At 45.4% G+C, this 27,921-nt stretch overlaps 1 protein-coding gene across 1 annotated transcript; it reads right to left on the reverse strand.

Moving 5' to 3' along the window:
* RGMA (repulsive guidance molecule BMP co-receptor a) lies at positions 1 to 27,913 on the reverse strand (the record flags this gene model as incomplete). Its single annotated transcript, XM_083371724.1, has 2 exons — positions 27,572 to 27,913; positions 1 to 617 (listed from the first exon to the last, which is right to left on the reverse strand). The coding sequence occupies exons 1-2, from the start codon at positions 27,648 to 27,650 to the stop codon at positions 1 to 3; spliced, it is 696 nt and encodes a 231-aa protein (XP_083227850.1). The 5' UTR covers positions 27,651 to 27,913.
* Positions 27,914 to 27,921: the final 8 nt, after the last annotated feature.

Below are 27,921 nucleotides of genomic sequence, written 5' to 3' on the forward strand. Positions count from 1 at the left end.
TCATAGAAACCCAACTTGGGTGAGAAGGGAAGAAAGCAGCTTTCCCAAAACGCCCACCAGGGGGCAGATTCCCCAAGCCGCACTACACTGCAGGGACATTCCTACCTTGGTGGTGGCCGTTGCCAGGGAGCCGGGCAAGACAGGAGTGTTGGTGACCTGCACATTCAGGTAGCTGTTGTCAATGAGCGGCCAGGCCCCTTGGATTTTGCATGTCTGGAAGCTGTCTGAAAACGTCCGCAGGTGGGGGTCTCCAAACAGCCCGCAGTGGGTGTAGTTGGGGCGCAAGGAGTGCTTGTGGAAGCTACGTTCGTAATGGCAGCTCTCGGGGCTGTCCGAGCGCTCCTGGCTGTCGCCCCGGGGCAGTGGGGGGAGGCGAGGCTGGGAGGTGGGCCCATCTTTGGAGCAGTTGTGTTGGGTCATGAGATCGTCGATGCCATGGACTGCGGAGTGGTAGAAGAGGTCTCCCCGGCAGGTGCGTGCCGTGTGGTGGGTGCAGAGGGCATAGGCGCGCAGGGCGGTGCAGAACTCAGGAGCGTCCTCCGGGGCCGGCGGCTGCGTCCCAGAGGTTGCAGCCAAAAATTCCGAGTTGCACTTCATGATCTTGCAGGGAGACATTGCTAAGAGAGAGGGAGAGAGAGAAGAACACACCTTTTGGAAGTGTCGAGTGAGGCTTCCTACTCCAGCACCCACCAACCTTTTGGACACCAGGGGGCGTGGAGAGAGGTTTGTCTGTGGACCGGAAGGGGCATGGTTTCATGTACTGCCTACATCCCACAGAGGGGTTTTGCTTCTTTGCACGGCCCGGTTTCTGAGATGCCGCGGCCTGGTGCCGGTCCATGGGCCAGAGGTTGGGGACCCTAATCTACGTATACATATACAGGTCATTACTCATTTACAACACTTCATTTAGTGACCATTCAAAGTTAAAACAGCATAGAGAAAAGGGACTTATGACTGTTTTTCACACTTACGACAGTTGCAGCATCTCCAGGGTCACATTATCAAAATTCAGACACTTGGCGACTGACTCATATTTATGACGGTTGCAATGTCCCGGGGTCACGTGATCCCCTTTTACAACTTTCTGACAAGCAAAGTCAAGGAGGAAGTCGGGTTCACTGAACAACTTAATGACTGTTACTAACTCAATGACTGCGACGATTCGCTCAAAAAATGTGGCAAGAGAGGTCGTAAAATGGAGCAAGATTCACGTCACAAACGTCTCGTTTAGCAAAATAAATTTTGGGCTCAATTGTGGTCGTACGTTGAGGACTATCTGTATTTGCCAAATTTTGATCCACCCAGGATCTAGATCCCATTCAACCAATGTCAGCTGGTCTGAGCAGTAACCAGAGAAAAGATTTGGTCTCTGGGACCTTCAGCTGGCTTGTCCAAGTATCTCCACTTCTGCTCCAAAAGGGATGCTCGTTAGGGTCACCAATCATTTTAGCTTCCTTGAAAGCTACTTTATTTTGGGAAAGGATGAAATGCAGCAGCTGATCACATGCATTCCATACAGTGGTGGGATTCAGCCGGTTTGCATCGGTTCAGCAGAACCGGTAGCTAAATTTTGCTGACTTCAGAGAACCAGCTGAATGAACACTGCTTCCAGAAGTCCACTCTAGGCCTCGGAGGCCTGGAAGAGAACTCCCAGGCCTAGAATGGCCCACTGGGAGTGCATGGATGCCACTTCCGGAAGTCTGTTCTGGGCCTTGGTGGCTGGGAGGAGGCCTCCCAGGCCTAGAACAGCCTGTGCGGAAGTGCAGGGATGCCATTTCCAGAAGTCCATTCTAGGCCTCGGAGGCCGAGGCCTGCATCCAATAAGAGAACTAGTTGTTCAGTTATTTGGATCCTACCACTAATTCAATACCAACATTTCTAAGCTCACTGTTAGGATTGGGTGGGTGGGGTGGAGGAAGACTTGGAGAACATGAGAATGCTAATCACCAAAGCTCCAGATTAACTCTGTTGTAAGATTTTACCAGATGGTTTGATTTGAAATTGACCTTTGATTTGAGAATATGCTACAAAAATCCATCTGAAGAATGCACTCAAGAGAAGCTTCCGTGGGGTAAAATATCTAGCAAATCTTTGACCAGATTTGAAAACCTCCAAATGCATACAGTGAATTGCTTGTTGATTTGATTCAGACAGTGATCTAACTAAATTGCTTTCACGTTGTTAAGATTTCACCTAGCCCTGCTGAAAAATGAGTCAGTTAGATTTGACATTAATGATGAAGAAACATGGCCTGCTTTAGCCTTTCGCAACCTGGGTGTCCTTCCAGATGTGCAACTCCAATTGCCAGAATTTTTCAACCAGCGGCCACTCCTGAGAACTCAGGAATAACAAGAACAACAACACAGTTGGAAGGTACCTTGGAGGTCATCTAGTCCAACCTCCCTGCTCAGGCAGGAAACCATATACCAGACAAATGGCTGTCCAGTCTCTTCTTAAAAATTTCCAATGTTGGAGCATCCACAGCTTCTGGAGGCAGGTTGTTCCACTGATTAATTGTTCTATCAGGAAATTCCTCCTTAATTCCAGGTTGCTTCCCTCCTTGATAAGTTTCCATCCACTGTTTTTTCTCCTGCCCTCTGGTGCTTTGGAAAATAAGTTGACCCCCCCCCCTCTTCTTTGTGGCAGCCCCTGTCACAAGTTGAAATTGAAAACCAATCCTTCATGAATGGAAAGACTGTCCTTTTCTCTGCAAGAAGGCACTTATAGACTGTGTTCATACAGTACATTTCACCTGTTACCTGGAATAACCAAGTTATTGAGTTCATGCAAAGCCCTCAGCGTTAAACAAACCAATTTTCTCGGTCAAACGCGTACAATCCCATCCCTAAATGCTAGACCAAGCTCCAAGAAGCAAAATGGAAAGTCACTAAAATTGTTGGGTTTGCAAGTGAATGCTGTGAAAGACTATCACAGAATCCCGGACTCGGCTGTTCTTTTTTTAATGAGCTTGCAGGTTTGATGGGGGGGGGGAATTAAATCGTTTCTCTGCTCGAACTAGGTAGGGGAGGTGATGGGGACGAGTAGAGAAGAATCAGAGACTGCACAAGGCCCACAGGGGGAGATATCGCTCTATGGATTTTACAGATTTACAGATTTCAGCTGAAGGAATGAATACATAATATGCTTTGCCATTTCACTCATCTCTCCATATAAGGCCAAATTTCCAAAGGCAGGTGTCAGGCATAAACTCAGCAAACATACAAGGGAGTATACCTCGGTTCTACGTGAGCGGGAAAGAGATCAAAACAGAACAAAAACCACGTCCTTTTCTCAATGTCGCAGACAATGAAACCCTCTGGTGCCCAGGTTGCATCAGGCTCTAGGCATGCAATTGTGTTGGGTCCACAATTCTTCGGATCCCCAGCTAGGAAATCTGGTGTGGTCCCGCCAGACCATACCTAGAGTTCTTTTCATGTTGCCACAAGAGATGATTCTTGGAAGCCAAGAACTTTTCCTGCAACAAGTAACCATTTAGTCATCTAGACAGCTAGTCATGAGGACCCAGATAGTTGAGAGCAATAGCTGACTGCTTAGAGAGGGCTGTAAAGGACTGTGAAGCATTTGCTATCTGGAGCTGTGTTGTTCTTTAAAGAGCTTAATAATTCCTGATATAAACCTTCTCTTTGCACCGGCTGGTCCTCTGCTAAGCGACCCAACTTGGGGGCAGCATAATTTAACAGAATAACAGAGCTGGGGGGGGGGTCATCTGATCCAATCCCCTGTCCAAGTAGGAGACCCCCCTACCATTTCAGACAAATGCTTGTCCAGTCTCTACTGAAAAACCTCCAGTGATGGAGCACCCACAACTTCTGGAGGCAAGGAGTTCCACTGATGAATTGTCCTCACTGTCTGGAAATTTCTCTTTAGTTCTAGATTGGTTTTCTCCTTGATTACTTTCCATGCATTGCTTCTTTTCTTGCCTTCCGGTGCTTTGGAAAATAGGTTGACACCCCCCCCCTTCCTTGTGGCATCCCCAGGGCTTTTTTTTCTCATAGAACGCTCAGAACAGAGTTCTGGCACGTTTTTTGGATGGAACCTTGTAGGGTAGGCAAGGCGGGTTGTATAACATGTGTGAGTTCCGGCACCTTTTTCTTTTACAAAAAAAGCACTGGGCATCCCCTTATAAATTGGCACACTGCTATCATGGACACCCCTAGTCCTTCTTCTCATCAGATTAGACAAACCCAATTCCTATAACCGTTCTTCATAAGCTTTAGCCTTCAGCCCCCTAATCATCTTTGGTGCTTTTCTCTGCACTCTTTCTAGAGTCTCAACATTTTCTCTTTTTTTATGTTGCGGCGACCAAAACTGGATGCAATATTCACTTACTTTTTGGATTCCAGGGATAACCATCTACCGATCAATCACAAATAATCTTATGGTGCTGCAAGTTTATTCTCTTGGAAAGAAAACCGTTCAAGGAATTAAAGCAAATATGTCCAACAGTTCACAGTCACGGAACCAAATGCATCTTATTTCACACAACATGTTTAACCAGGTCGGTTACAAAACCAAGCAGTTCCGTTTGTATCCACCACCTGCTAAGCTGTGTTTCCAGCTTTGGGGTGCTTTTTGGAGGGTGGTGCGAATCCAGCCCACTCAGGTTGTGACTCAATGGGTTGGGTGAACTCAGGGAATGCGCTGATGAGATAAGCCTGTCGAGCACGTTGTGGGATGCTATCCTTAGAAACCATAATTGGACAAGAGCTCAGGTTAAGAGCCAGGATCATCTCCCTTCCTTTCCTAACTTCCTGCCCCCGCCCCACCCACCCCCACTGAGTAAAGATTTGGACACAGAGCAACACTGAGCTTTTTCTGGCTGACAGCCTCTGCAGCTGTTGTTGGATTGCATTCGGTATCTTTTCCTAGCACAACTTGCTCTTCTCACTCAGGCATTTTGGCCGGAGAGCAAGAAGCAAAGATCACATTGCTTGCAGGAAAAAATTTGGACAAGGATTCGGGAGGAAAAGAGCATGAAAGCCAAAGAGCCACGCAAGGAAATCTCTGATGACAGCTGGCTTGTCAAAATTCAACAAGACGAATCTTAGGCCAGAGAACAAAAACCAGAAGTTAAGGCAAGCTTGGGGAATGGTTTAGAATTACCACTGCAAGGAAGAGCCTCTAGCTCAGACATGTCAAACACAAGGCCCGGGGGCCAGATCCGGCCCGCGAAGTGGTTTCATGCGGCCCACAAAGCCATCCTGGAAACAGTGAGGGAACGGCCCCCACTGCCTTGGCCCTGGCCCAGAGACCCTCCTCCTGCCAGAGACCCCCAGATCTGTCCCACTCCTGCCCAGGCCCCCATAGGCACCCTTGATGCCAACGATGTAGAGCTGGCCACGCCCACCCAGTAGGCCATACGCACTCTAGCCACGCCCACCCAGTAGGCCACGCCCACCCTGGCCACGCCCACCCAGCCCCCTGAGGGCAACCGCAATGCTGATGCGGCCCTCAATGAAATTGAGTTTGACACCCCTGCTCTAGCTGTTCTTGGCCCAGCTTGAAAAAAACACAAAGCAGCATCAGACCTGGTTATGTCAAGTTCAATGGCTAATGTTGCAGTGTACAGGTACTCCTTGACTTATAAGTATTTGTCCAGTGACGAATATGCAAACAAATATACATATTTACGATGTCTTATCAATGGGAATAAAATACAAAACAGAAAAAAACACCAGAAAAAAACCCATACATCTGACAGTAACAGCAATAGCAAAAGAAAAAAAGTATATTTTTTTAAAAAGGGGAAAAAAGAAAAGAAAATGACCTAAACTTCCAACATTAAATATATATTAAAAAATCCACCCTGGCTGGATGCTGAAAAAATAATAATAATAAAAAAAACCTTTATCAATTTTCCTCCCTTTACCTAATCGGCCTGCAAATAGTTATAAACTTTGTCATGCTTATTTAACAAGAAAAATCTACTATATAAACAAATATTTCAGATGAGAAGGTCTCTATCTAATAAATGGATGCAAACTTATGATATGTGTGTGTGTGTGTGTGTGTGTGTGTGTGCATACAGGGCAGTTTAAAAAAGAGGAACAGACAGCCACTACCACACACTTCTCCCAGAAGAACGAAGCTGAAGCCACCAGCCTGAGGATGACGGATGAGATTTCGTCGAAACGTCACCCTGATACCTCCAATTCTATGTGGGGAAAAACCCGAATGACCAAAGAAGGGGAAGGTCAAGTTGGGTCTGATGGCACTGGGCAAAGAGACAAAATGGGTTTGAACCCAGTCATATCCAAAAAACTGGGGGAGGGGAAATTTATTGTTAAATTTATTTTCTCCACTGCAGCTTCTGATTGGAATCTTATCCCCGAAACATCCGATCATCTGTCCCTCAACCAAGTGTGACTCTCTAAGGTAAATTTAAAGGTTCCCCCACACACGCGTGCTAGTCGTTTCCAACTCTAGGGGCCGGTGCTCATCTCCATTTCAAGGCCAAAGAGCCAGCGCTTGTCTGAGGATGTCTCCGTGGTCATGTGGCCAGCATGACTAGACGCCAAAGGCACACGGAACGCTGTTACCTTCCCACCGTAGTGGTCCCTATTTTTCTACTTGCATTTTTACGTGCTTTCGAACTGCTAGGTTGCCAGAAGCTGGGACGAGTAACAGGCGCTCACTCTGCTACGCGGCACTCGGGATTCGACCCGCCAAACTGCCGACCTTCTGATTGACAAGCTCAGCGTCTTAACCCACTGAGCCACCGCGTCCCTGTGACTCTCTAAGGTTCTCCCAAAAGGAAAGTTCTCTACTCAGACAAATTATACAGGTAGTCCTCGACTTATGAGCCCAAACTTTCTATTGCTAAGTGAGACATTTGTTAAGTGAATTTTGACCCATTTTAGGATCATTCGTGCCACGGTTGTTGCCTGAATCACCGCGTTTGTTAAGTAGGTAACACGGTTGTGAAGTGTATCTAGCTTCCCCCTTGACTTTGCTTGTCAGAAGGTCGCAAAAGGGGATCAGGTGACCCCGGGACACTGCAACCGTCATAAGTATGAGTCAGTGGCCAAGCATCCGAATTTTGATCCCACGACCCTGGGGATGCTGCAATGGTCGTAAGTGTGACAAATGGTCCACAGTCCCTTTTTTTTTCAGTCCCGCTGTAACTTCCAGCAGTCACAAAACAATCTGTTGTAAGTCAAGGATTGTCTGCAGTCCCGTCAAATTGTTAAGCCCGTCTACTTGCAACCTCACCAAATTGGGGAGTGCAAATGAGAGATATGGTGCCTCTTTGGAAGGACAGATCTCTTGCACAATCAGCTACAGCGATTTTCCACTTTTTGAAATATCCCCATTTTAATGGAGAGGCAAAAAAAGTTGATTTGGCATTTCTTCAACCCTTTGGGGGGGTTTTAATAAATCCAAAAGCTTTATCCGGAGCATCCCATCCTGAGATCTTGCTGGAAAAAGCACCCTGCATTTCCCTCCCTAGCAATGAGCTCCCCCTGCACACACTCCCCCCCACAAAAAAAATTAATCCTAGCCAAAATATTTCTGACAACAGGCAGCCCTGGCAGAGCTCTGGAGGAACTCATTTGAACAGTAGCCAAGAAAACTCTGTTTGTTCAATTCTGCATAATCCATTTTCCATCGACTCCGAAATGCATTTGGGTCCCAGCCACGGATGACTTAGCATAGGAGCAGGCTTGTTTTGTGTCTGCTGCTTGGAAAATTAATACAAAAAGGGGGGGAAAGAAACTTCAGGAGGTGGGGGAGGCAAAGTCTGCCCTAGGCCCAGAGTTTCCCCAAATAACTGCCTCTTATTTGCAAGCAAAGCAGAAGTGTTTATATACAGGATGCAATTTTGCACACACGTGCCAATTAAAAACAAAACTCATACAGAACACGATGTAGGGAAGGGGGAAAAAAAACCAACCTTGAGCATTGCAGTTCCTGTTCATTTCATTCTTTTAAACAGCCAGATTCTAGTCCCTTTGGTTGATCCCAACCATCTGCTCACATTGGCACCAAATGCTGTATTTCAAAGTAGCTAACTGAACGAGTAGCTGCATCTCCATTCACATGCAAAGGAGTCCGTTTAGTAAGCCCCTGAGTTCCCAAGACACCTACACTCACAGCAAAAAATAAATCATATTGCACCTTTGTGGATTATTATTATTATTTGCATCAATCACAGTCAGCCTACATTGGATGGACGATCTTTGCTGAGATCTTGCAAGCTGGCTAAGCACGTTTGTCTGGGGTGGCCAGGGGATAACCGTCAGCAAAATCAGACGAAATGCTGCAGCCAAAAAGGAGCGGAAGCCAAGAAACATTAGACAAACATCCTCAGTGCACAATGCCCAGGCAAGTCACAGAATTTCATGTTTTCTCCACGCAGTATATTCCTTGGACCACAGAGTATCCGTAACCTTCCTTTTACAAAGCTAAGACATGCTGGACATACGCCACCACAGGTAGACAGGTGTCATTGTGCAATCAATATTTATAGAGGACGGGGCCTCAACCACACAATTGCTGCTGCCATCTTGGGTTTTTTTGACCCAGCCATACCCAGACATTTCTGCATTCCACTAGCCCCATTTCTGTTCTATTTTTTCGGGTGAGAAATTGTTGACACGTGGCACTAAGGTAAAGGTAAAAGTTCCCCCGCACATGCGTGCTAGTCGTTTCCGACTCTAGGGGCTGGTGCTCATCTCCGTTTCAAAGCCGAAGAGCCAGTGCTTGTCCGAGGACATCTCCGTGGTCATGTGGCCGGCATGACTAGATGCCAAAGGCACACGGAACGCTGTTACCTTCCCACCGTAGCGGTCCCTATTTTTCTACTTGTATTTTTACGTGCTTTCGAACTGCTAGGTTGGCAGAAGCTGGGATGAGTAATAGGCGCTCACTCTGTTACGCAGCACTCGGGATTCGACCCACCAAACTGCTGACCTTCTGATCGACAAGCTCAGCGTCCTAACCCACTGAGCCACCACGTCCCTATTGACACGTGGCACACATACCCCCAAATTTTATACACCCCAGTCTCCACAGCAAGGGGAGAGAGGGCAAGAGTGAAGGGGGCTGGAAACAGTTAGCTGCACCACTGAAGCTTGTTCATTAGAAGTTGAATGCCCAAACAGCACAATTGCACCTAAGCTGTGGTTTTCCTTTGCCCCCAAGCATCATGGCCACCACCAGCCTTCAGAGGTGGCTGAGTTCACCCCATAGGTTAAGTGCAGACACAGACGTGGTCCTTTCTCTTATAACCAGCCCATCTCTTAAAAAAAAAAGAAGATAATTTGTTTAGCAGTACATTATGGCAACAGCGCAAATTAGTTTTGCAACACGTTGTGCCAACACCTTGACTGTGGCTTATGTCTGATAAACATCATCAGCCAAACCACTAGGGAGTTTTAACAGCTCAAATCCACCCTCGGTGTGTGGGTGTATGGGTGTGGGTGTGTGTCATCACACCTGCATTTGAAATTTGAAATGTATTTATTCAGTCAAAGACCAACAACATCAAATGGTAAAAAGAGAGATAAAAGATAGCAATTGCAATCAGGATCAACAGAGAGAAAGAGGGTGCAATTATATATTAGCAACTGCGCAAGAAATCGGAAATGGTATACTCTAAACACCCTTATTGCAATAATACCGTGTTTTATTTATCTAACAATAATACAACTCATGTAATCAAACTAAAAATTTATTTATTTCTTTTTATTATTATTTGGATTTATATACCGCCCCTCTCCCGAAGGACTCGGGGCGGTGTACAGGGCAATTAAAACACTATATACAACACATAATATACAAAATTAAAATAAATTAAACCAAGTAGCCCTAAACAATAAAACACGTTCTAAAATTTAAAATTTAAAATCTAAAATCCCAGTCCCTCAGTCCAGGCCGGCAAGTTCAGATAGCCAAGTCTTCAGGTCACGGCGCAAAGAGCGAAGGTCTTTTAGAGGTATGCCCTCTAAAAATTTATCAGAAAATAACTGAGCAAAATATAGATTTAAAAACAAGGGTGTTGAGTTGTTTAGCCGGTTTTACCTGATTCTCATTGCAGCAGCACAAAATTCTGCTACAGTATGAGGGGTGGCTGGATTTCAATTCTGCAGAAGATGGTTCCTGTAGAAATTATCTGATCTGCCTAGATATCACCTGCCTTTGAACAGGGGGTCAGAGCTGGAAGAAATGAGTCCACCTCTCCCCCATTCTGCCCATTCTAGGCTAAGACTCTGCTTTTTAGGAGCCATTCAGACCTTTGACCTGGGAATAGCAGAAGAAGAACTGAGCATCCCACCCCCTGTTGTTGTTAGTTGCGAAGTCGTGTCCGACCCATCGCAACCCTATGGACAATGTTCCTCCAGGCCTTCCTGTCCTCTACCATCTTCTGGAGTCCATTTAAGCTCACGCCTACTGCTTCAGTGACTCTATCCAGCCACTTCATTCTCTGTCGTCCCCTTCTTCTCTTGCCCTCAACCTTTCCCGGCATGAGGCTCTTCTCCAGTGAGTCCTTCCTTCTCATTAGGTGGCCAAAGTATTTGAGTTTCAACTTCAGGATCTGGCCTTCTAAAGAGCAGTCAGGGTTGATCTCCTCTAGGACTGACGGTGCGATCGCCTTGCAGTCCAAGGGACTCGCAGGAGTCTTCTCCAGCACCATAGTTCAAAGGCTTCAATTCTTTGGCGCTCAGCCTTTCTTATGGTCCAGCTTTCACTGCCATACATTGTAACTGGGAAGACCATAGCCTTGACTATACGCACTTTTGTTGACAGGGTGATGTCTCTGCTTTTTAGTGTGCTATCTAGATTTGCCATGGCTTTCCTCCCGAGGAGCAAGTGTCTTTTAATTTCTTGATCCCACCCCCTATGGCAGCACAAAAGGAGCGGAGTGGGGGTTGGGGGGGAGGGCAGAGGTCCTGTAAATCTGGAAAACTAAGGGAGAATTGCAAATGGGGGCAAAGACCCCCTGAAACAGCAGCTCTGAAAAACTGGAGACAATGGAAGCTGACCGGCTGGGGTCTCTAGCAAAGAGGGGGGGGGGAGAAGGAAGAAGAGGAAAGAAGCAAATAGACCCATAAATTTTCCCACCTTGAGCAAAGGAATCGGATCAAGTTTCAATGGCGAGGCCAGGAGAAGAGGTGGGAATGGAGGACAAAAGAGCCAACGTTCCTAAAATGGAGATTTTATGCCTATGACAACTTGGGCCACCAAATGAGAAGAGACTCTGATGCTGGGAAAGATGGAAAGCAAAAGGAGAAGGGGATGGCAGAAGATGAGATGGTGAGATGGTGTCACCAATGCCCTGAATATAAGTTTGGGCAGATTCTCGCAGATAGCAAACGATGGAGAGAGAAAACTGGTGTGTTGTGTCCCATGGGGTTATGGAGAGTTGGGCATGACTTGGCGACTGAACAACAACAAATAACAGCAACAAAAATCACAGAGGTGGTCAGATGCCAGACTGAGTTGGGATTCTGGGCTGGTAGAGACGGAGTGACTGGACCAAGCAATTTCTCACAACTTCTTCTGGTATGGACAGGACATCTAGCGGACTCCCAATCAGACCCAAAGTGCAGAGAGAATGCAAAGACACCCTCCACATGTTCAGAGGCAATGCATTAAGAGTGTGACCCATCCAAGTCTCGACACCGGTGTTCAGAAGCAAAAGGTCAAGTTCACACGCTACGTGAAACATGGGTCTGTAAACACGACTTTTATATTTATGTATACAGCGACACCCAAATCTGCTATTTTACAGCTTAACACCATGCCTGGATCACCCAACGAAGTAAGTAAGACAAGGCTGGGTGGGCACAATATATTGAACCGCAAGTGAACCACAAACTGACGGCAGCCTAGCCTAGGTGGTTGTGTGAATCCAGTCAAGCTCTATGAATGTATCTAGGAGTGTTTGTTTGTTTGTTTGTGATTGGTTTAATTTGAAAGTGAAATGGAAAGAGTTCAGCGTTCCAGGAAATCAGCCAGGTCTTCCCGGTGAATTGCAGCATTTTGATATTCAAAGACACCTGGACATTTCTGCATCACAACTAATCCCCACGGAGGTGTCTTTCCTTCTGGGGGGTGGGGGTGGGGGTCAGAGTGTGTGTGTGAATCTCTTAAATCCAATTAAAGCCACTTAAATTTATGGCAGCCACCCCCCCAATCCCTTGACAGGGAATCTGTACTGTTGTTTTAAGGTTGGATGAAGAAAACAATCAACTGTGTTGATCTGAGCAAAAACACCATGATCCTGGCGTGACAGACAAAGCACAGACCCCTTTGGGTCTGTGAACCATGAAGAAATGTGAATTACGCCAGTTAAAAGTTTTGCAGGCATGGAATACAAACAGAATTCTGTATTAATAAACTGATGACAGAAGGCAAGGGGGGGGGGTGTTTGTGTGAAGCTGCCTACATGGGTCCAACGGTTAAGTCAAGCACACCTCAATTCTCCATCCAATTTTTCAGGCCCAGAAATTCGATTGGACTGCTTTTTCAAATTTTCTTTCCAGAGGAAAGAAAGAAAGAAAAAAAAATCCTTCAACCACTTCTCCATGACCTTCAGTGTTAGGAGTTTCCTCCTGAGGACCCCCAAGGTTGCCTAACCCTGATTTAGAGTGACCCGTTTCCAAAACCGCAGAGTTTCCAGGCAAGAAATGGATGAAGAAACGGATGAGCTTGAGAAATGATGAAAGTATTTCTTTCCCCACCTGCCACCCAGGACACAACTTGACAATCCAGGCAGCAAAACTGGGCAGAAAGGAATTGCCTGGAGAAATAGGAGGAGCGGGCATTTGCAAGAAGGCAAGCGGCCGGCTGTCTTTGGAGAAAGGGCTGCAAAACAAGCAACACGATAAATGGCGGTCTTCCTCTCTACCGTAGACCCAGACAAGGCTCTCCCTCAGGGACACACATATAAGTAATTTCTCTTTTTCCCCCCCCCGCCCCAAGGCTCTACTCACCCCCCACACCAATGCCTGAGGGCTAGAAGAAGAATGGAAAGCAGCTGAAATCGGAAGACAGACATTCCAGAAAGTTTAAGAAAGATTCTGAATGCCTGGCAAATCATTCTTTTTCTGATTGGGGGTGGGGAACAGATGGATTGGGACTGTTCCGACTTTGTGGTTTTTTTTTCTGAGCAGCTTTTGACCCTCACCCCCCCCAGCCCCCCCCATAAGGAAGCGTCATGCAGACCCAGATGTACAGCAGAACATAAAGTCATAAACCTGGCTCAGCTTTTGCAACAGACTTTGCCCAAGTGATTGCAATCCCTCCGTTTCCACCATTCGTGCATCACAAAAACAAGGGCCCATCAGCTGCACACGCCAATACAGGTAGTCCTCAACTTACGACAGTTCATTTAGTGACCCTTCAAACTTAACAACGGCCCTGAAAAAAAGTGACTTTGCTGCCAATTGAACAACTGTGATGATTCCCTTAACAATCGTGACAAGAAAGGTCGTGAAATGGGGCAAACCGCACTTTTAAAATGTCTCGCTTAACGACAGAAATTTTGGGCTCAATTGAGGTCGTAAATCAAGGACTACCTGTATATAGAAAATCACGTCCTCCTTTTCAATATGTATATTTTTTTTCATCATGAACACTGTGATTTTCCTTTGAAAAGCTCCCAGCAAGCCGTTTATTGGTACAGGCAAACTCAAAACAGGCAAATCTTTTTTTAAAAAAATGGGGGGGCTGCATATGATTTATTAACATGAACTTTCAAAGGCTCTTTTTTGTGGGGGGGGGAATTAAAATCCCTCTCCAAGGTGACCGTTTTGCAGCAAGCATGATGTGAAGGAGAACAGAGAAGGGGGGGCTGGAAAACAGAGACTGCCTATGCCCCCTTTCCACTCCCCCAAGCTGCATGCTATTCCCTTCAGGGCTAAACAAAACCTTATTTCTCACACAGGTGTGCACAGGCTCCACCAAGCACTTGCATATCAATCAGGACGCCCAGGTGAGCCAGCCCTGTTCCAGGTATTCTCACAGGACTCTGCACGCTGCAATTTTTTTTTTAAAAAAAAAGAAAATACTGGCACAGAAAGTTTCCTGGTTGGAACTCAAGCGTTGCTTGGATCATGCAACACACAACTTCTTGCTTGCTGGGCCTCTCGCATACGCAAGCCCAAAGGCCTACAGCAAAGAGCCCTGGGCGCATATCTCTAAATACAACTTGAACACACAACGGAGTGCCTGCCAAAGTCTCGTTGCATCTCAGGCGCTGGTGTCAATTCCAGAAAAGGGTGTGGAAATCAACAGCCGAAAACAGGCCACTTCAATCCATGGGTTTCATAAACAGCGGAACACACGTTTTGAGAAACGGGAGAGAGAAACGATAGGTGGTTACGTATTAATTTATGGATGGGTGGATCCATTTTGGATTGCTCCAGCTACTTCCAAGGAGCTGTGGACATGGAGATCCCATCTCCCCTTGGCTGTGGTCCCATAGCCGTCTTTGTTTCATGTCAGTGCAAGGACAGCTATTCTTCTTAATCAGCTGTGCCAACTACCTCCATTGCATGACTCCAATCTCTGAAAACATCCTTCACACAATGACTAACCTTCTTGCTCGTCTTTCAGAGCGTGCACAGTCTGGTTCCTGCATCAGCATGTTTTGGGGCATTTGCACAATAAACCACAAAGCTAAGTTGCCAAGTTGCCCACCATCACCACTTTTTTTTTGTTTGGGGGGGAGAGCTAATCCAGGTTAAAAAAAAACCTACAAATTGCACCTTCTTCAAATGCAACCATTAGCTCTTTAATAGGCTAATTAAGCCTGCCCACAGAATTCTTACAAAAGTGACCATGAGTTTCTTCTAAATTGTTTCTCTGCTCCTAGCGTCACACGTTTGGTAGGGAGCACTTAGTTCAGGGGTCTTCAAACTTGGCCCTTTTATGTCTTGTGGACTTTCAACTCCCAGAATTCCTCAGCCAGGCACGTGTGAAAGTCTGGGAGTTGAAGTCCACAAGTCATAAAAGGGCCACGTTTGAAGACCCCTGCCTTAGTTGCTCAGCCACCCTTTTGGCCAGTAAAGGCATCCATATTAAAGCCTTCTGACAGAGGGGTGTCCAACTTTTATTTGAAAACATCCATTAAAGAGAGTCCAGTGACTCTCCAAATTGTGGTCTGTTCCTCCTCAATCAGGAAGAGTTTCTTTTCTTCTTCTAATCTTCAGTTGGAATTGATCTGCCTGCAAATTAAATCCATTAGTCCATGTCCTGTATTCTAAAATGGAACTGATGGATCTTTACTGAATTGCTACCATGATGCTAGCTCCAAATTTTATATTTCTGAGGCCTAAATATGCCCAGTCCTTTCCATCTCCCCTGACAAACCAGCTTTAAAATTAAGACCTTTCCCCTGTCCTTCTCTGAATCCATTCCTATTGATCGGAATAATTCTTCAAAAATCAAAGAAACTACAGGATAGTCCTTGACTTACGACCATTCATTGAACAATCATGTCAGGTTACAACAGCACTGAAAAAAGTGGCTTGCGAAGGGTCCTCACACTTAACAACCATGGACACATCATCAAAATTGGGATGTTTTTGCAACCGGCATTTATTTACAACAGGTTGCAATGTCCTCGGGTTGCTATTTGATTTTTCCCAGCCAGCTTCTGATGAGTAGAATCAATGGGAGAAGATAGATTAATTTAATGAGATGAGATCCACTTAATTGCAGTGATTCATTCATGGCCAAAAATTATTGTAAAATTGGGCATAACTCAAATAACAATTGACTTACTTAGAAATGGAAATTTCTATGTCATTTCACACAAGTGGCTGTCCAGTCTCATCTTTAAACAGAGCATCCACAAGTTCTGAAAGCAAGCCATTCCACTGATTGTTTTAACTGTCAAGAAATTTCTCCTTAGTTCTAGATTGGTTCTCTCCTTGATTAGTTTCCATCCAGTGCTTCTTATCCTCCCCCCTGGTGCTTTGGAGAATAGGTTGACCCCCCCCTCTTCTTTGTGGCAGCCCCTCAAATATTGGAACACTGATATTATGTCACCCCTCGTCCTTTTGTCTAGACCAGATGGCGTTCCCGTTCACTGCCAGCCTAACAAACTTGGATCTCATTCTGAACTTGCCATCTCCTTGAAACTGGTCTGGGACTTACCTACTTCTGTGGTAAAACACATATACACAAACACACACACACAGAGAGAGAGAGAGAGAGACACCACCCTTGTAATAAATGTGAGTGAGTAAAGACTCGCTCAAGTATCCAGGATGATTACGGCAGGTGATTAAAAGAGAAACAAAGGCAGAGGAAGAGCTGTGTTGTGGGTTTGCCCTCGTAATTACAAAATTTGACAATTGCAGGTTGCAGAAAAAGTTGAAAAACATTTTACAAGCAATTTCCAACCATCCTAAAAGGAAAAGGGGCCCGCTGCATTTATTACAGAGATGAGAATGATAAGTTCTGTTGCCGGGCAACTAACCCCAGTGGAGTGGTCATTTTCCCTTCCCAGCCCTAATTTTGCAACCCTTCCAATTACTCTGGTTTCTAAAGCTTCTCCTCTCCAAAATCCTGCCCACGCACATCAGATCTGCAGATTCTCTTCCAGGCCTCGAAAGCCACTTGATTTTTCTAGCCAGTAATACCAGTCTGGATCATTCGTCTGCCCAGCAACTCACCTGCGTTCCTCAAACTCTGGAGCTTCCACGTTCTTCCCATCTCAAGCCTCCTGAATCTGCAGCTCTTCCCAAAATCTTTAGTCTCCGTGTTTGCTATGGAAAATAGAGCACTCCTGATATTTATCTCAACTCTACAAGGGAGTTGTTTTGCTTTCTTCAGAGAAAAAGCTCTCCGATAAACACCACTGTACTTCAAAAGCAGGGTGGCAGAAGATTAGGGGTGTTGACCTGCAGAGGAAAGGGGGGGCTCTGAGGATGTACCCGTGCTGCCACCTTGATGATAGGTAGCGTTTGACTTACGGACAGGAACACCGTCCTTTGTCCAATGCTAAGCGATGATGAGGCCATTAAGTAACTTGCGTCCAATTTTGCAATCTGTTTTGCTGTGCTCGCGAAAAGAATCCAGTTTCTCCCACTTGGCTTGTCTGAATCCTCTTGAAAGGTCACAGGCAATCCTTTGGTCTCGAGATGCTGCAACCGTCATCCATACGTGCTGGCCCGACAAGCATCTGAATTTTAATCACATGACTGCGTGCTTGCTGCGGTGGTCATACATGCCAGGACCAAGCCGTTTAAGTCCCTTTTTTTTCAGCGCTGTCCTAACTTTGAACGGTTGTTCAAGCAATGGTCATAAGTCAAGGACTACCTGTATTTTGATCTCACCTACTTAGCACAATCAACAAGGCATGGTAAAACTAAAAGCCATGTAGAAGACACTGTGTAGATAGAAAGATTACTTAATTCAGAGTAGTTACTTTGATTTTGCACATGGCCAGCCATTCTGGAGGGAAGCCGTTCATACATCTTATAAATAGTGAATTTCAGTAACAAGATTAGGTAAAGATAAAGGTTCCCCCGCACATGCGTGCTAGTCGTTTCCAACTCTAGGGGCCGGTGCTCATCTCCGTTTCAAAGCCGAAGAGCCAGCGCTTGTCCGAGGACGTCTCCGTGGTCATGTGGCTGGCATGACTAGATGCCAAAGGCGCACGGAACGCTGTTCCCTTCCCACCGTGGTGGTCCCTATTTTTCTACTTGCATTTTTACGTGCTTTCGAACTGCTAGGTTGGCAGAAGCTGGGACGAGTAACAGGTGCTTACTCTGTTACGCGGCACTCGGGATTCGACCCGCCAAACTGCCGACCTTCTGATTGACAAGCTCAGCGTCCTAACCCACTGAGCCACCGCGTCCCTTAAGATTAGGCTATACTTAAATATACAGGTAATCCTTGACTTACAGCAGTTTGTTTAGTGGCCATTCAATGATACCATAGCACTGAAGAAAGGGACTCAGGGCTGTTTTTCACATTTGCACTCAGGATCACGTGATCAGAATTCGGATGCTTGGAAGTTGGTTCAGACTTATGACGGTTGCTGTGTCCCGGGGACACGTGATCCCCTTTTGCAACCTTCTGACAAACAAAGTGAATGAGGAAGCCAGATTCACTTAACAACCATGTAACTAACTTAGCAGCTGCAGTGTTTCCCTTAACAACTGTGGCAAAGAAGGTCATAAAAAGGGGCCAAACTCACCTAACAACTGTCTCACGTAGCGACAGAAATTTTGGGCTCAATTGTGGTTGCAAGTTGAGGACTCCCTGTATCTGTTGAGCCAACAGAACTACAGGTAGTCCTCAGGTTACGACCACAATTGAGCTCAAAATTTATGTTGTTAAGTGAGAAATCTGTTGAGTGAGTCTTGCCCCATTTTATGACCTTTCAACCCATGTTGGTCAAGGGAATCGCTGCAATTGTTAAATCAGTAACACGACTGCTAAGTGAATCTGGCTTCCCCACTGACATTTCTCACTTAGCAACGTAAATTCTAGGCTCAATTGAGATCATAAATCGAGGACTACACTCAACCGTATTTTTTTTCTACTGTTCTGCATTTACAAATGGACTTTCTGGTTTCTTATAAAATACTGGGCGCAAATCTGCCTGCCTCTTTTCAGCTTAGCGGGTGTCTAAATTCCCTTTTTCATGGTTATTTTATGGCCTCAAGTGTGTTGCAGGAACACTGCAATCTAAATTCCTTAAGCCTACCCACTTATGTTGAGGAGAGATTCAGCAAAGGAGTATCTGCTGTCCTTGCAGGCGTCAAGAGGCCCTTTTGAGTAAATAGCCCATCTCCACCAACTTCTCCATCCTCTTTTGAAACCAGGTAGGTTACAGGTAAGTCCTCAACTTACGACCACAACCGACCCAAACTTTTCCATTTCTAAGCAAGACAGCGGTTAAGTGAATTTCAACAATTCCTTCTCCAGGATCATGTGACACACACACACACACAGTTTTGGGTGCTTGGCAGATTAGCTGGATTCACTGAACAACAACTGTGTCACCAACTTAACAATTGCAGCGATTCACTCAAAAACTGGGGCAAGCCAGGTTGTCAAATGGGGCGAAACTCACTTAACCACAGCCTGGCTGAGCAGACGGTGGCTCAGTTGTGGCCGTTAAGTTGAGGACTAGCTGTGTTTTGAGCTTCTTCTCCATAGCTTCTTTTTATTTTCTCAGAAAGAACATATGTTTTTGAAATTTTCCATTTTAGCGTCATGTCCCTCGTTCCTCCCCATCCCCAAAGGCCAGGCCTACCGTCTTTCACAGCAAAAGGCTTAAGTTAACACTTCTCTGCTACCAGCTGTTGACATCTCCCCTTCCACAGCATTTACTCAGAAGATAACAGCTCCCCCCAATCCTTTGTCTGCAAAGCCACTGGTACAGCAGGACCATCCTAAAGCCACTTCAGAAAGCGTAGGGCTAAAAGCCCGTTATCTCTTCCTTAGGGGATGGTTTGATTCTTGAAGCTGTCTCAAAGCTGCTTTTCCAGAAGGAAACTGAACTGCTTTTCCCTCCAGGAAGAAGATGTTTCACTTCTTATCCAAGAAGCTTCATCGGTTCTGGCAGGATGGTGAGGGCGATGTAATGAGGGGCGGTGGGATCGCCCCCACCATTCGGTTGGGACCGATGAAGTTTCTTGGATGAGAAGCGAAATGTCGTCCTCCTCCTCCTCCTCCTCCTCCTCCTCCTCCTCCTCCTCCTCCTCCTCCTCCTCCTCCCCCCCTCCCCCTCCCCTCCTCTTCTTCTTCTTCTTCTTCTTCTTCTTCTTCTTCTTCTTCTTCTTCTTCTTCTTCTTCTTCTTCTTCTTCTTCTTCTTCTTCTTCTTCTTCTTCTTCCTCAAGGACAAAACACAAAACAATCCAGTTGCCTTTTGAAAAACACCTTTGAGAAAACTCTGACCTGGATGACTGAGAATCTTCATAGATCCTTAAAGCTGTATCTTTTTATCAATTTATCTGATAACCTCCTTCACTGCCCACCAGCAGACAGGGATTAACCTCACATCTTGGGCATATTAGTACAGGGGGCTAACTTGGAGTTGCGGGCAGAGAATCTCCAAGTAATTTTCTGATACATTATTATTATTATTATTATTATTATTATTATTATTATTATTATTATTATTATTATTATTATTATTATTAAACTTTTATTCATAAAACATGACTCTCAGTCAACTGAACACTCAAATTGACTGGCACTAATGGTTGACATGGGTTGCTGCCAGCATCCTAGGTACCAACTAGGTATCTCCTTAAAATGTAAGATGTTCCGAGTAGCACAGTTTTTTGTAGCTTTGCTGGAGTTATTGCAGAAGCTGCAATTTCTTGATGTATTTTGCAAAGTTTTTGGACATAGTTCCTGGTGTGCCGATGACAATGGGTATCACTGTTACACGTTTCATCATATTTATTATTATTATTATTATTATTATTATTATTATTATTATTATTATTATTATTATTATTATTATTATTATTATTATTATTATTTTACTGGAGAACAATCCGTGGAGAAACATGACAGACAGACAGAAAGCTCTGAACTTTCCTGACATATTTTGAAGTTTCTCCACAGCTCCTTTATGGGGACCCCACCTTGTAGATCTCCTTATCTCAGAACAAGCAATCCTAACCCTTATAAGCCCACAATTTCCATTGCTAAGCGAGACAGTTGTTAAGTAAGATTTGCCCCATTTTTACCACCTTTCTTGCTACAGTTGGAAAGTGATTCGCCGCAGTTATAAAGTTAGTAACATGGCTGCTAAATGAATCTGGCTTCCCTATTGACTTTGCTTGTCAGAAAGTCGCAAAAGATGATAAAGTAACCCCGGAACGCTGCAATCGTCAAAAATACATGCCAGTTGCCAGGCATCCAAATTTGTGAAGAACAAATTGTAAGTCTGTTTTTCCACTGGCTTTGTAGCTTTGAACAGTTACTAAACAAATGGTTGAAAGTCGAGGATTACTTATGCAGAAGCAGATAGTTCCAACCAGTGGTGAATGCTGGCTGATTTGCTCGAAAACTTTCTTGAATGCAAGGCAAGAGAGGATAATTATAATAATAGAATAGAGCTTGGAGGTCTTCCCCCTCCCCTGACTTAAGCAGGAGAACCTATACCATCTCAGATAAGTGACTGTGTAGCCTCTTCTTAAAAACCTCCAGTGATGAAGCTTCCACAACACTTGAAGGCAAACTGTTCCATTGGTTGATTGTCCTCACTGTTAGGAAGTTTCTCCTTAATTCCAGGTTGCTTCTCTCTTTGGTCAGTTTCCAACCATTGTTTCTTGTCCTTCCCTCTGGTGCTTTGGAGAATAATGTGACCCCCTCTTCTTTGTGGCAGCCCCTCAGATACTGGAACACTGCTATCATATCACCCCTATTTCTTCTTTTCTTTAAATGACATTTAGAGCAACGTTTGCTTCTTTCTACCATTAAGGACTGAGCTGACAACCTATTCCACGCCCTGAACTTGATGCAGCTTATCTCCAGCAGCAAAACCAGGACAGAAGACATGCAGAATCAGCCTTTCTCAATGTTCACAGCTAAAGCAACATTTGAACCCAGCCAATGACTCTGGCTAAGCCACTTTAGCTCTACCACCTGGTCCTTACAATCAACAGCATCTTTTCCTTGGCTTTCCATCACACCCTGGAGACCCCCAATCCAGTCAAAAGGGGCTTTTTTGGTGCCAGATCCAACATGAGCAACAAGCCCCCCCCCATGTGGCTTCATATTCATAAAGAGGCTTCCTGAACTCTTCCCAAGCAGTTCTGGGAAGAAATAATGGAGCTTTGCTGCATTGTAACCAATCAATCGATGTTATTTTTTTCTTCAGTCAAGCAAAATTTAAAAGAATAAAAACAAAGCGAAGCAAATAAATACAAGAATATACTGACACTGTAGCAAAATCAGGTTAAGGGAGACGAATTTGCTTGAAGACAAGCGTTGAGACGTCAAGGCGTTTTGAAAAGGATGGCCTGCTCTAGCAGAAGCAGTCGTCGTTTTATTGATTGATTAGTCCTGCCACCTTGTCAATTAAATAAAATAAAAACAAAAACATTAAAATAAAATAAAATGAAATAATAATGTAAAGTAAAATAATAAATAAAAATAAAATAAAATATAAAATAATAAAATGGGGTGGAATGGAATAAAACAGTACGTAGCCTAATTTCAGAATAAGGAAGACATAGTGATAAAATACGTAAGTATTAATACAAACAAATATAAATGAATCTCTCTTACAAGCTTCCCTATGTCGAGTTCATAGGATCACTGCCTTAGCAATTCTACATGCAATATGTATGTCTGAGCCCAAGAGGAAATGTGACAATTTGTAGTTGGGAACCCAATACAGGCTGTTCTTTCCAAAAGGCATGATAAATATTTAAGCCTAATGGGGGCACAATATTGACAGTCAAACAAAACATGAGAAATATTTTCCACAATTGGGGGTGGGGTGTAACCCCATATGCAGGTTCTCTCAAAATATGGCAAGTGATGGCAGCACCCATCTTTGATCAATAATAAATCCCATACTTGACCAATAATTCATACCTTGTTCTAGCCTTTGAACCACAACTGAAAAACATAAGAAACTTGCTAACCCCATCAAAAAGTAGCATTCGGCTCCTGGGCCCCCCCAGATCTTTTTTTTTTTTTGCAGATTTCCTGTGGACTCTGTAGGGTAGAACTGTATAACCTGAAACCCCCAGTTAGCCAAATGTTTGAGGGCAGTTTCTGCCAAAGCCTGCATTCCCCCAAGACCACTCTAGTTCCCATCCAATGTGACTGAAGGGGGAAGAATGATTAAAATACATGGGGAATAAACTGCATTTACAGGATGTCTATGGAGATTCTCAACCATCCAGGTCATGGTTATCCCAAAGGTGCTTTTCCGAAAGGCAACTGGACCTACCTGTTTTGTTCCCCCCCCCTCGAAAATGTTTTGCTTCTCATCCAAGAAGCTTCTTTCCTGTAAGAAATCATTCTTACAGGAATTATTTCAACTGAATGTCAACTAGAAGTCCTGTCTTCTTTTAATTTTTCTCTCCTTGCCTCAAAACACTCTTGAACCTCTGTAGATTACTCAAAAGAAAAGTTTGGATAGGAAAAAAATCTCTCTCTCTCTCTCTCTCTCTCTCTCTCTCTCTCTCTCTCTCTCTCTCTCTATCAAGAATTTGCATAAAATCAAGGAAGAATGGTGCAATGCAATCTAGAGCCTGTTTATTTGTAAATCACAACCATTATATTCCTACAAAGGAAACACGATGTGGCGTGTGTTTTTTTTTTTAAAAAAGCAATGCTTACAGCAGTGTTGCTAAGAGACAAGGGGGCTCAATTAGTATAGGGTGACTTCAGCCCTGCAGCTCCTCAGAGACCCACTGGTTTATCAGAGCATAAGCCTTTGCAAATTCTCATCTCTTTCTCGCAGGAGGCAAGAGTATTAAGAGTATTCCGTTGCCACAAGATGTGTTGAAGGCTGCAAACTTCCGAGACTTTAAAAAGAGATTAAACAACTTTATAAAAAAGTAAAGAAGAGTTCTAGCGACACAAGAGTAGTTGAAAAGAATCTTCAGAGGTTATCTGTCGCTAATGAGGAGGGTCATTAACCCCAGGGAAAATACTATACCAGGAAGGGTAGACTGGCCGTAAGAAGGAAAACAAAGGCGCAAATTTATCCATTGCCAGAAAGAACCTTTTAGTTAACTCTCTCCAAAAAGAGATTACAACCAAGATGAATTCAGGAGAATTTGAGCCCAACAAACGAAGGTTTACATAATGTCAGCTTCAGTAGGCCTTAGTCAATCCCCTCCTTCCTTTCCCCATTAAAAAAAAACCTACCAAGCCAAAAGAATACTTTGTAAGTTCCCCACCCCCACCCTACCTGTCTTATTATTCATATTTGGGCTGCTGAGGCTGAGAATAAGGAAATGGAAGCACACACACACTCCAGATCAAAAATCAAGTTCCTTCTTGCAGGGTGATTTGGAGCATGACATGTTTCACCAGAAAAGAATTTTGTACCAATAAAGGAGAATATTTGTAGCTCAGGGTAGAAATGAAGGGTCCTTGCTGCTCTCCGAGCTCGGTGGGTTTCTTGCAGATGTTTCATTACCCAAACTAGGTAATATCATCACTAATCATCACTAGCATTGAAGATGTTAAAACTTCTGCCAAAAAAAAAACAAAAACCCCAACCAAGCTCAGAGAGCACCAAGGGCCCCTCAAAGAATTTTGTAATTTGCTTGGACCCCACAGTGACTTCCCATTGATAGAGATGAGCAGTTTAAGGAACCCTGAGACTATGGCTATTTTACAAAGGGTTATTGGTCCTGTTGCCCATTTCACGAGAATCACTGCAAAGGGTGGAAGTTGAGAAAACATGGTGATAGTTATAGTTTATGGCACCGTCAGCCAGATGTTCAGACTGGATTTGGCATTTTAATCCACCTATCGAGTCCTTCCCAAAGACTTGGGATAAGCGAGGAGAATGTTGTTGTTATTGTTATTATTAAAGATTTAATCTTCAACTCTCAGTCTGGGGCTGGCAAAAAACTTAACAGTTCAAGTCCTAACCAAGGACCTAAAAACTGTTAAGGTAGCATCTGAGTATATAGGCAGTTCCAAGTAAGGTGTTGTTGTTGTTGTTGGCAAAGTCAGGTATTCAGGTCTAATAAGTTCAAAATTTCCATGTATTTAGGCAGTTCTTTGGGTATTGCCTAAAACTCAAATACTTTGGCCACCTAATGAGAAGGAAGGACTCACTGGAGAAGAGCCTAATGCTGGGAAAGGTTGAGGGCAATAGAAGAAGGGGACGACAGAGAATGAGGTGGCTGAATGGAGTCACTGAAGCAGTAGGCGTGAGCTTAAATGGACTCCAGAAGATGGTAGAGGACAGGAAGGCCTGGAGGAACATTGTCCATAGGGTGGTGATGGATGACTTCACAGCTAACAATAACAATTGGGTATTGCTCCAAAGGGGTCCTATTATCATTGTCACAACCATTGATGTCTTCCTCCACAGTCACTCAACTTCAATTCACAAATTGCAATAGGTCCTTATTTTTTTCCCCCTTAGGTGCTTCTCTTCAATTTGTGCATCACCTAGTATTGCAATTATCAATGAACCAGACTTTTTTCTTTTCCACAATAGTGATGCCAGGTGTGTTATGGACCAGATACCTGTCTGTTTGGATTCAAAAGTCCCACAGGATCTCGACCTGTTCTTTTTCAAGAACTTTGTCAACTTGGGGTTCACAGTGATGATGATTACCACTATTATTTTGCCCGCACACTCGGGCAAGACGTATACAGGTATTAATAAGGTGGGGATGGTCTTTGTTTCTAATTAAAAAAAAAACTCCCCTGGCAGCCATCAGTTCACACCTCTGCAAAGGGGAGGTTTTGCACACACACACACACAAAGGAGTCACTCCCAGCCTGTATCAACAGACAAATTACCCCTGGCGCATTACCCCTTTCTCCTGCTCGTCCCCCACCTCTCCACCGCCTGGGGCAAACGGCAGGGAGGGGGGGGAGCCCAGCGGCCACGAAATTGGAGATTTTTGGAAGGAACAACTCCGCCAGTGTGAAGTTACGCTTCCCCTCCCCCAACGAAAACAAGCATGCAGGAATTTGCAAAGCAGGATCTGCCAGAAACGCTGTGAAAAAGCAGTGGGGGAATTCATTGGAAACAGATGGCGTTTTTCAGCTGCGAGGCTGAAAATTCACCCCTTTTCCGACTTCGTAAAAACAAACCGGGGGCGGGGGGCCCGGGGGGGTGAAGAGGAGGAGGAGAAAGTGAAGAAAGAAAGAGAAGAAAGAAAGAGAAGAAAAAGGAGAAGAAAAGGAGGGAGAGGGGTTTTTCTCCTCCCCTGAAAATTAAGGATCCGTCTGCAACTAAGCAAAGGAAAACTCGCAGATAAACAAGAACGAGGCAACTGCGAGGGGCGGCGGGGGGGGGGAAGAGAATGCGAGGAAGGGGGAATCAAGAAAGGAGATCAAAACCTTCTCATCGCCTGTATTTTTTTTCCCCAACAGCTGCCTGCCTTCTTTGGGCTTTGAAATATGAAATAGATAAACATCTGGCAACGTAGCCAAGCACAGAACAAGCGCTAAGAGCAGGTTACAGCCGGGAAAATCCATCGGCCGGCGTCGTCCTCCCCCACTTTTTCCCCACCCCTCTCCCCCCCAAAAAAGGGGGTGCTCAAATGTCCGTTCCTTTGTTTCCCTCCCGTCCTCCCCCCCAAAAAAACTGCGAAGAACAAATAAGGCAGCATAAAACGAAGGACGGAGCAAGTGAATTCTGCTGTCAGCAACTGGGCGCCATCTTCCTCCTCCACGCCCCCCCCCAAAATAAAAAATAAAAAAAAACCCCGTAACTTCTTTCCGAGATGCGAGCCTTGATAAATTAAAAGGAGAGCGACGGGGTGACGCGCATGCAGTGATTTCCAGAGCCTTCTGCTTCCTTAGCAAACTCTTTTAAAACACATCTGGGAACGCTAAGCCGGGATCTCGAAGCGAAAAGGGCATTAACGGGCAGGCTGCAACTTCTGGAAAAGGGTCCAAGGGGGGGGGGGGCTGGCTGCTCGTAAACCAGTCCCACCGCCACATTTTAAACGCTGGGAGGGGGGGAAAGGGGGGGCACTGGACGGAGCTCTTTTTTTTTTTCGAGGACGGGACCTCCGGGCCTTAAGGAAGAGATCTGAACGGAGCAGCAGATTCTCAGACGACCTTTTTTTTTTTCAAATAAGAGAGAGATCCCACGCGAGATTCCAGCTGCTCGTGTAAGGGATTCAGAGGTCCCAAACTTAGCACTCCGAATTCACCGCGGGGGGCAGAGAAATCCTAAACTCCGCATTAAAGGCTATAAACTGCAGGGAACGGGGCCAAAGGCGATTTTAGCAGCCCCCCACCCCACCCCTCCGAAACGGGTTCCGTCCCGGAGTAAGCGGGCTCTTAAAAAGAAAGACTATCCCGCAGCCAAGGGAGAAGAGAAACTGCCACAAAACCAGCCTAAGTTGCTTCGCTTGCCCCCCCCCCCAGATTTGTGAAAGGCAGGGCGTGGGGGGCTGGAAGCAGAACCGGTCCCCCCCCCCCCGCCGTTCGCTCCCAGCCTCTTAAGACTTCCAACTATCCAAAGCGACATTGGCAACTCTGCTCTTCCCCAAAAAAAAAGTCGACTTCTGAGGGTGCCTCTCTCTCTTGCAAGAGAGAGACAAAGGCCGAGCGAAGGAATTACTTATACGGGAGGCTGTTGTTGTTGTTGTTGTTGTTGTTGTTTTAAGCAACCGGCCCGGGAAGGGGGGGGGGGGGAATCCGGCTGGGTTTAAAACGTCCCGGCTCTCTCCGAATGCTTTCCAGGGCTGGAGGACCAGACTTCGGGGCCAGTAAGCCCGTGGGAAAAGGGGGAAGACGGAGCAGGGTGGTTGTTTTTTGTCGGTTGGTTTGCCAAGGCCCCCTTTTCCAAGGAAAAGTTTTCAAGATAGCCCCCCCCCCAGTCCCCCTCCCTCAAACCAGACCAACAAAGGGGCCGGGGGGCCGGCGGGAGAGGCGCGCTGCTGCTTGCTTGCTTACCTGCGGGAAAGATGGAGAGCCAGCAGAGGATCTGGATCGGTCCAAGGCCTTGCGCGCTTGCCCCTTTCCCCATAACCATCCATCCAGCTTCAGCTCTAACCACTAGCCTCTCCCTATATAAGAAGAGCGGTCGCCCAGGAGAAGGAGAGACGGGGCGGAGAGGAGGGAGAAGAAGGGAGCGGAGGAGGAGGAGAGGAGGAGGAGGAAGAGGCACGGAAGGAGAGAGAGAAGAAGAACGGGATCAGCAGAAGCGCACACAGAGAAAACGGAGCAGCAGTCAAAAAAAAACTACGAGGGGGAAAAAGAGGCGAAGCCGCAGCAGCCCCAGCCTGCAGGAATGACAAACCCCC

The sequence above is a fragment of the Vipera ursinii genome, assembly GCF_947247035.1.
Source record: "Vipera ursinii genome assembly, chromosome: 11".
Classification (NCBI taxonomy): domain Eukaryota; kingdom Metazoa; phylum Chordata; class Lepidosauria; order Squamata; family Viperidae; genus Vipera; species Vipera ursinii.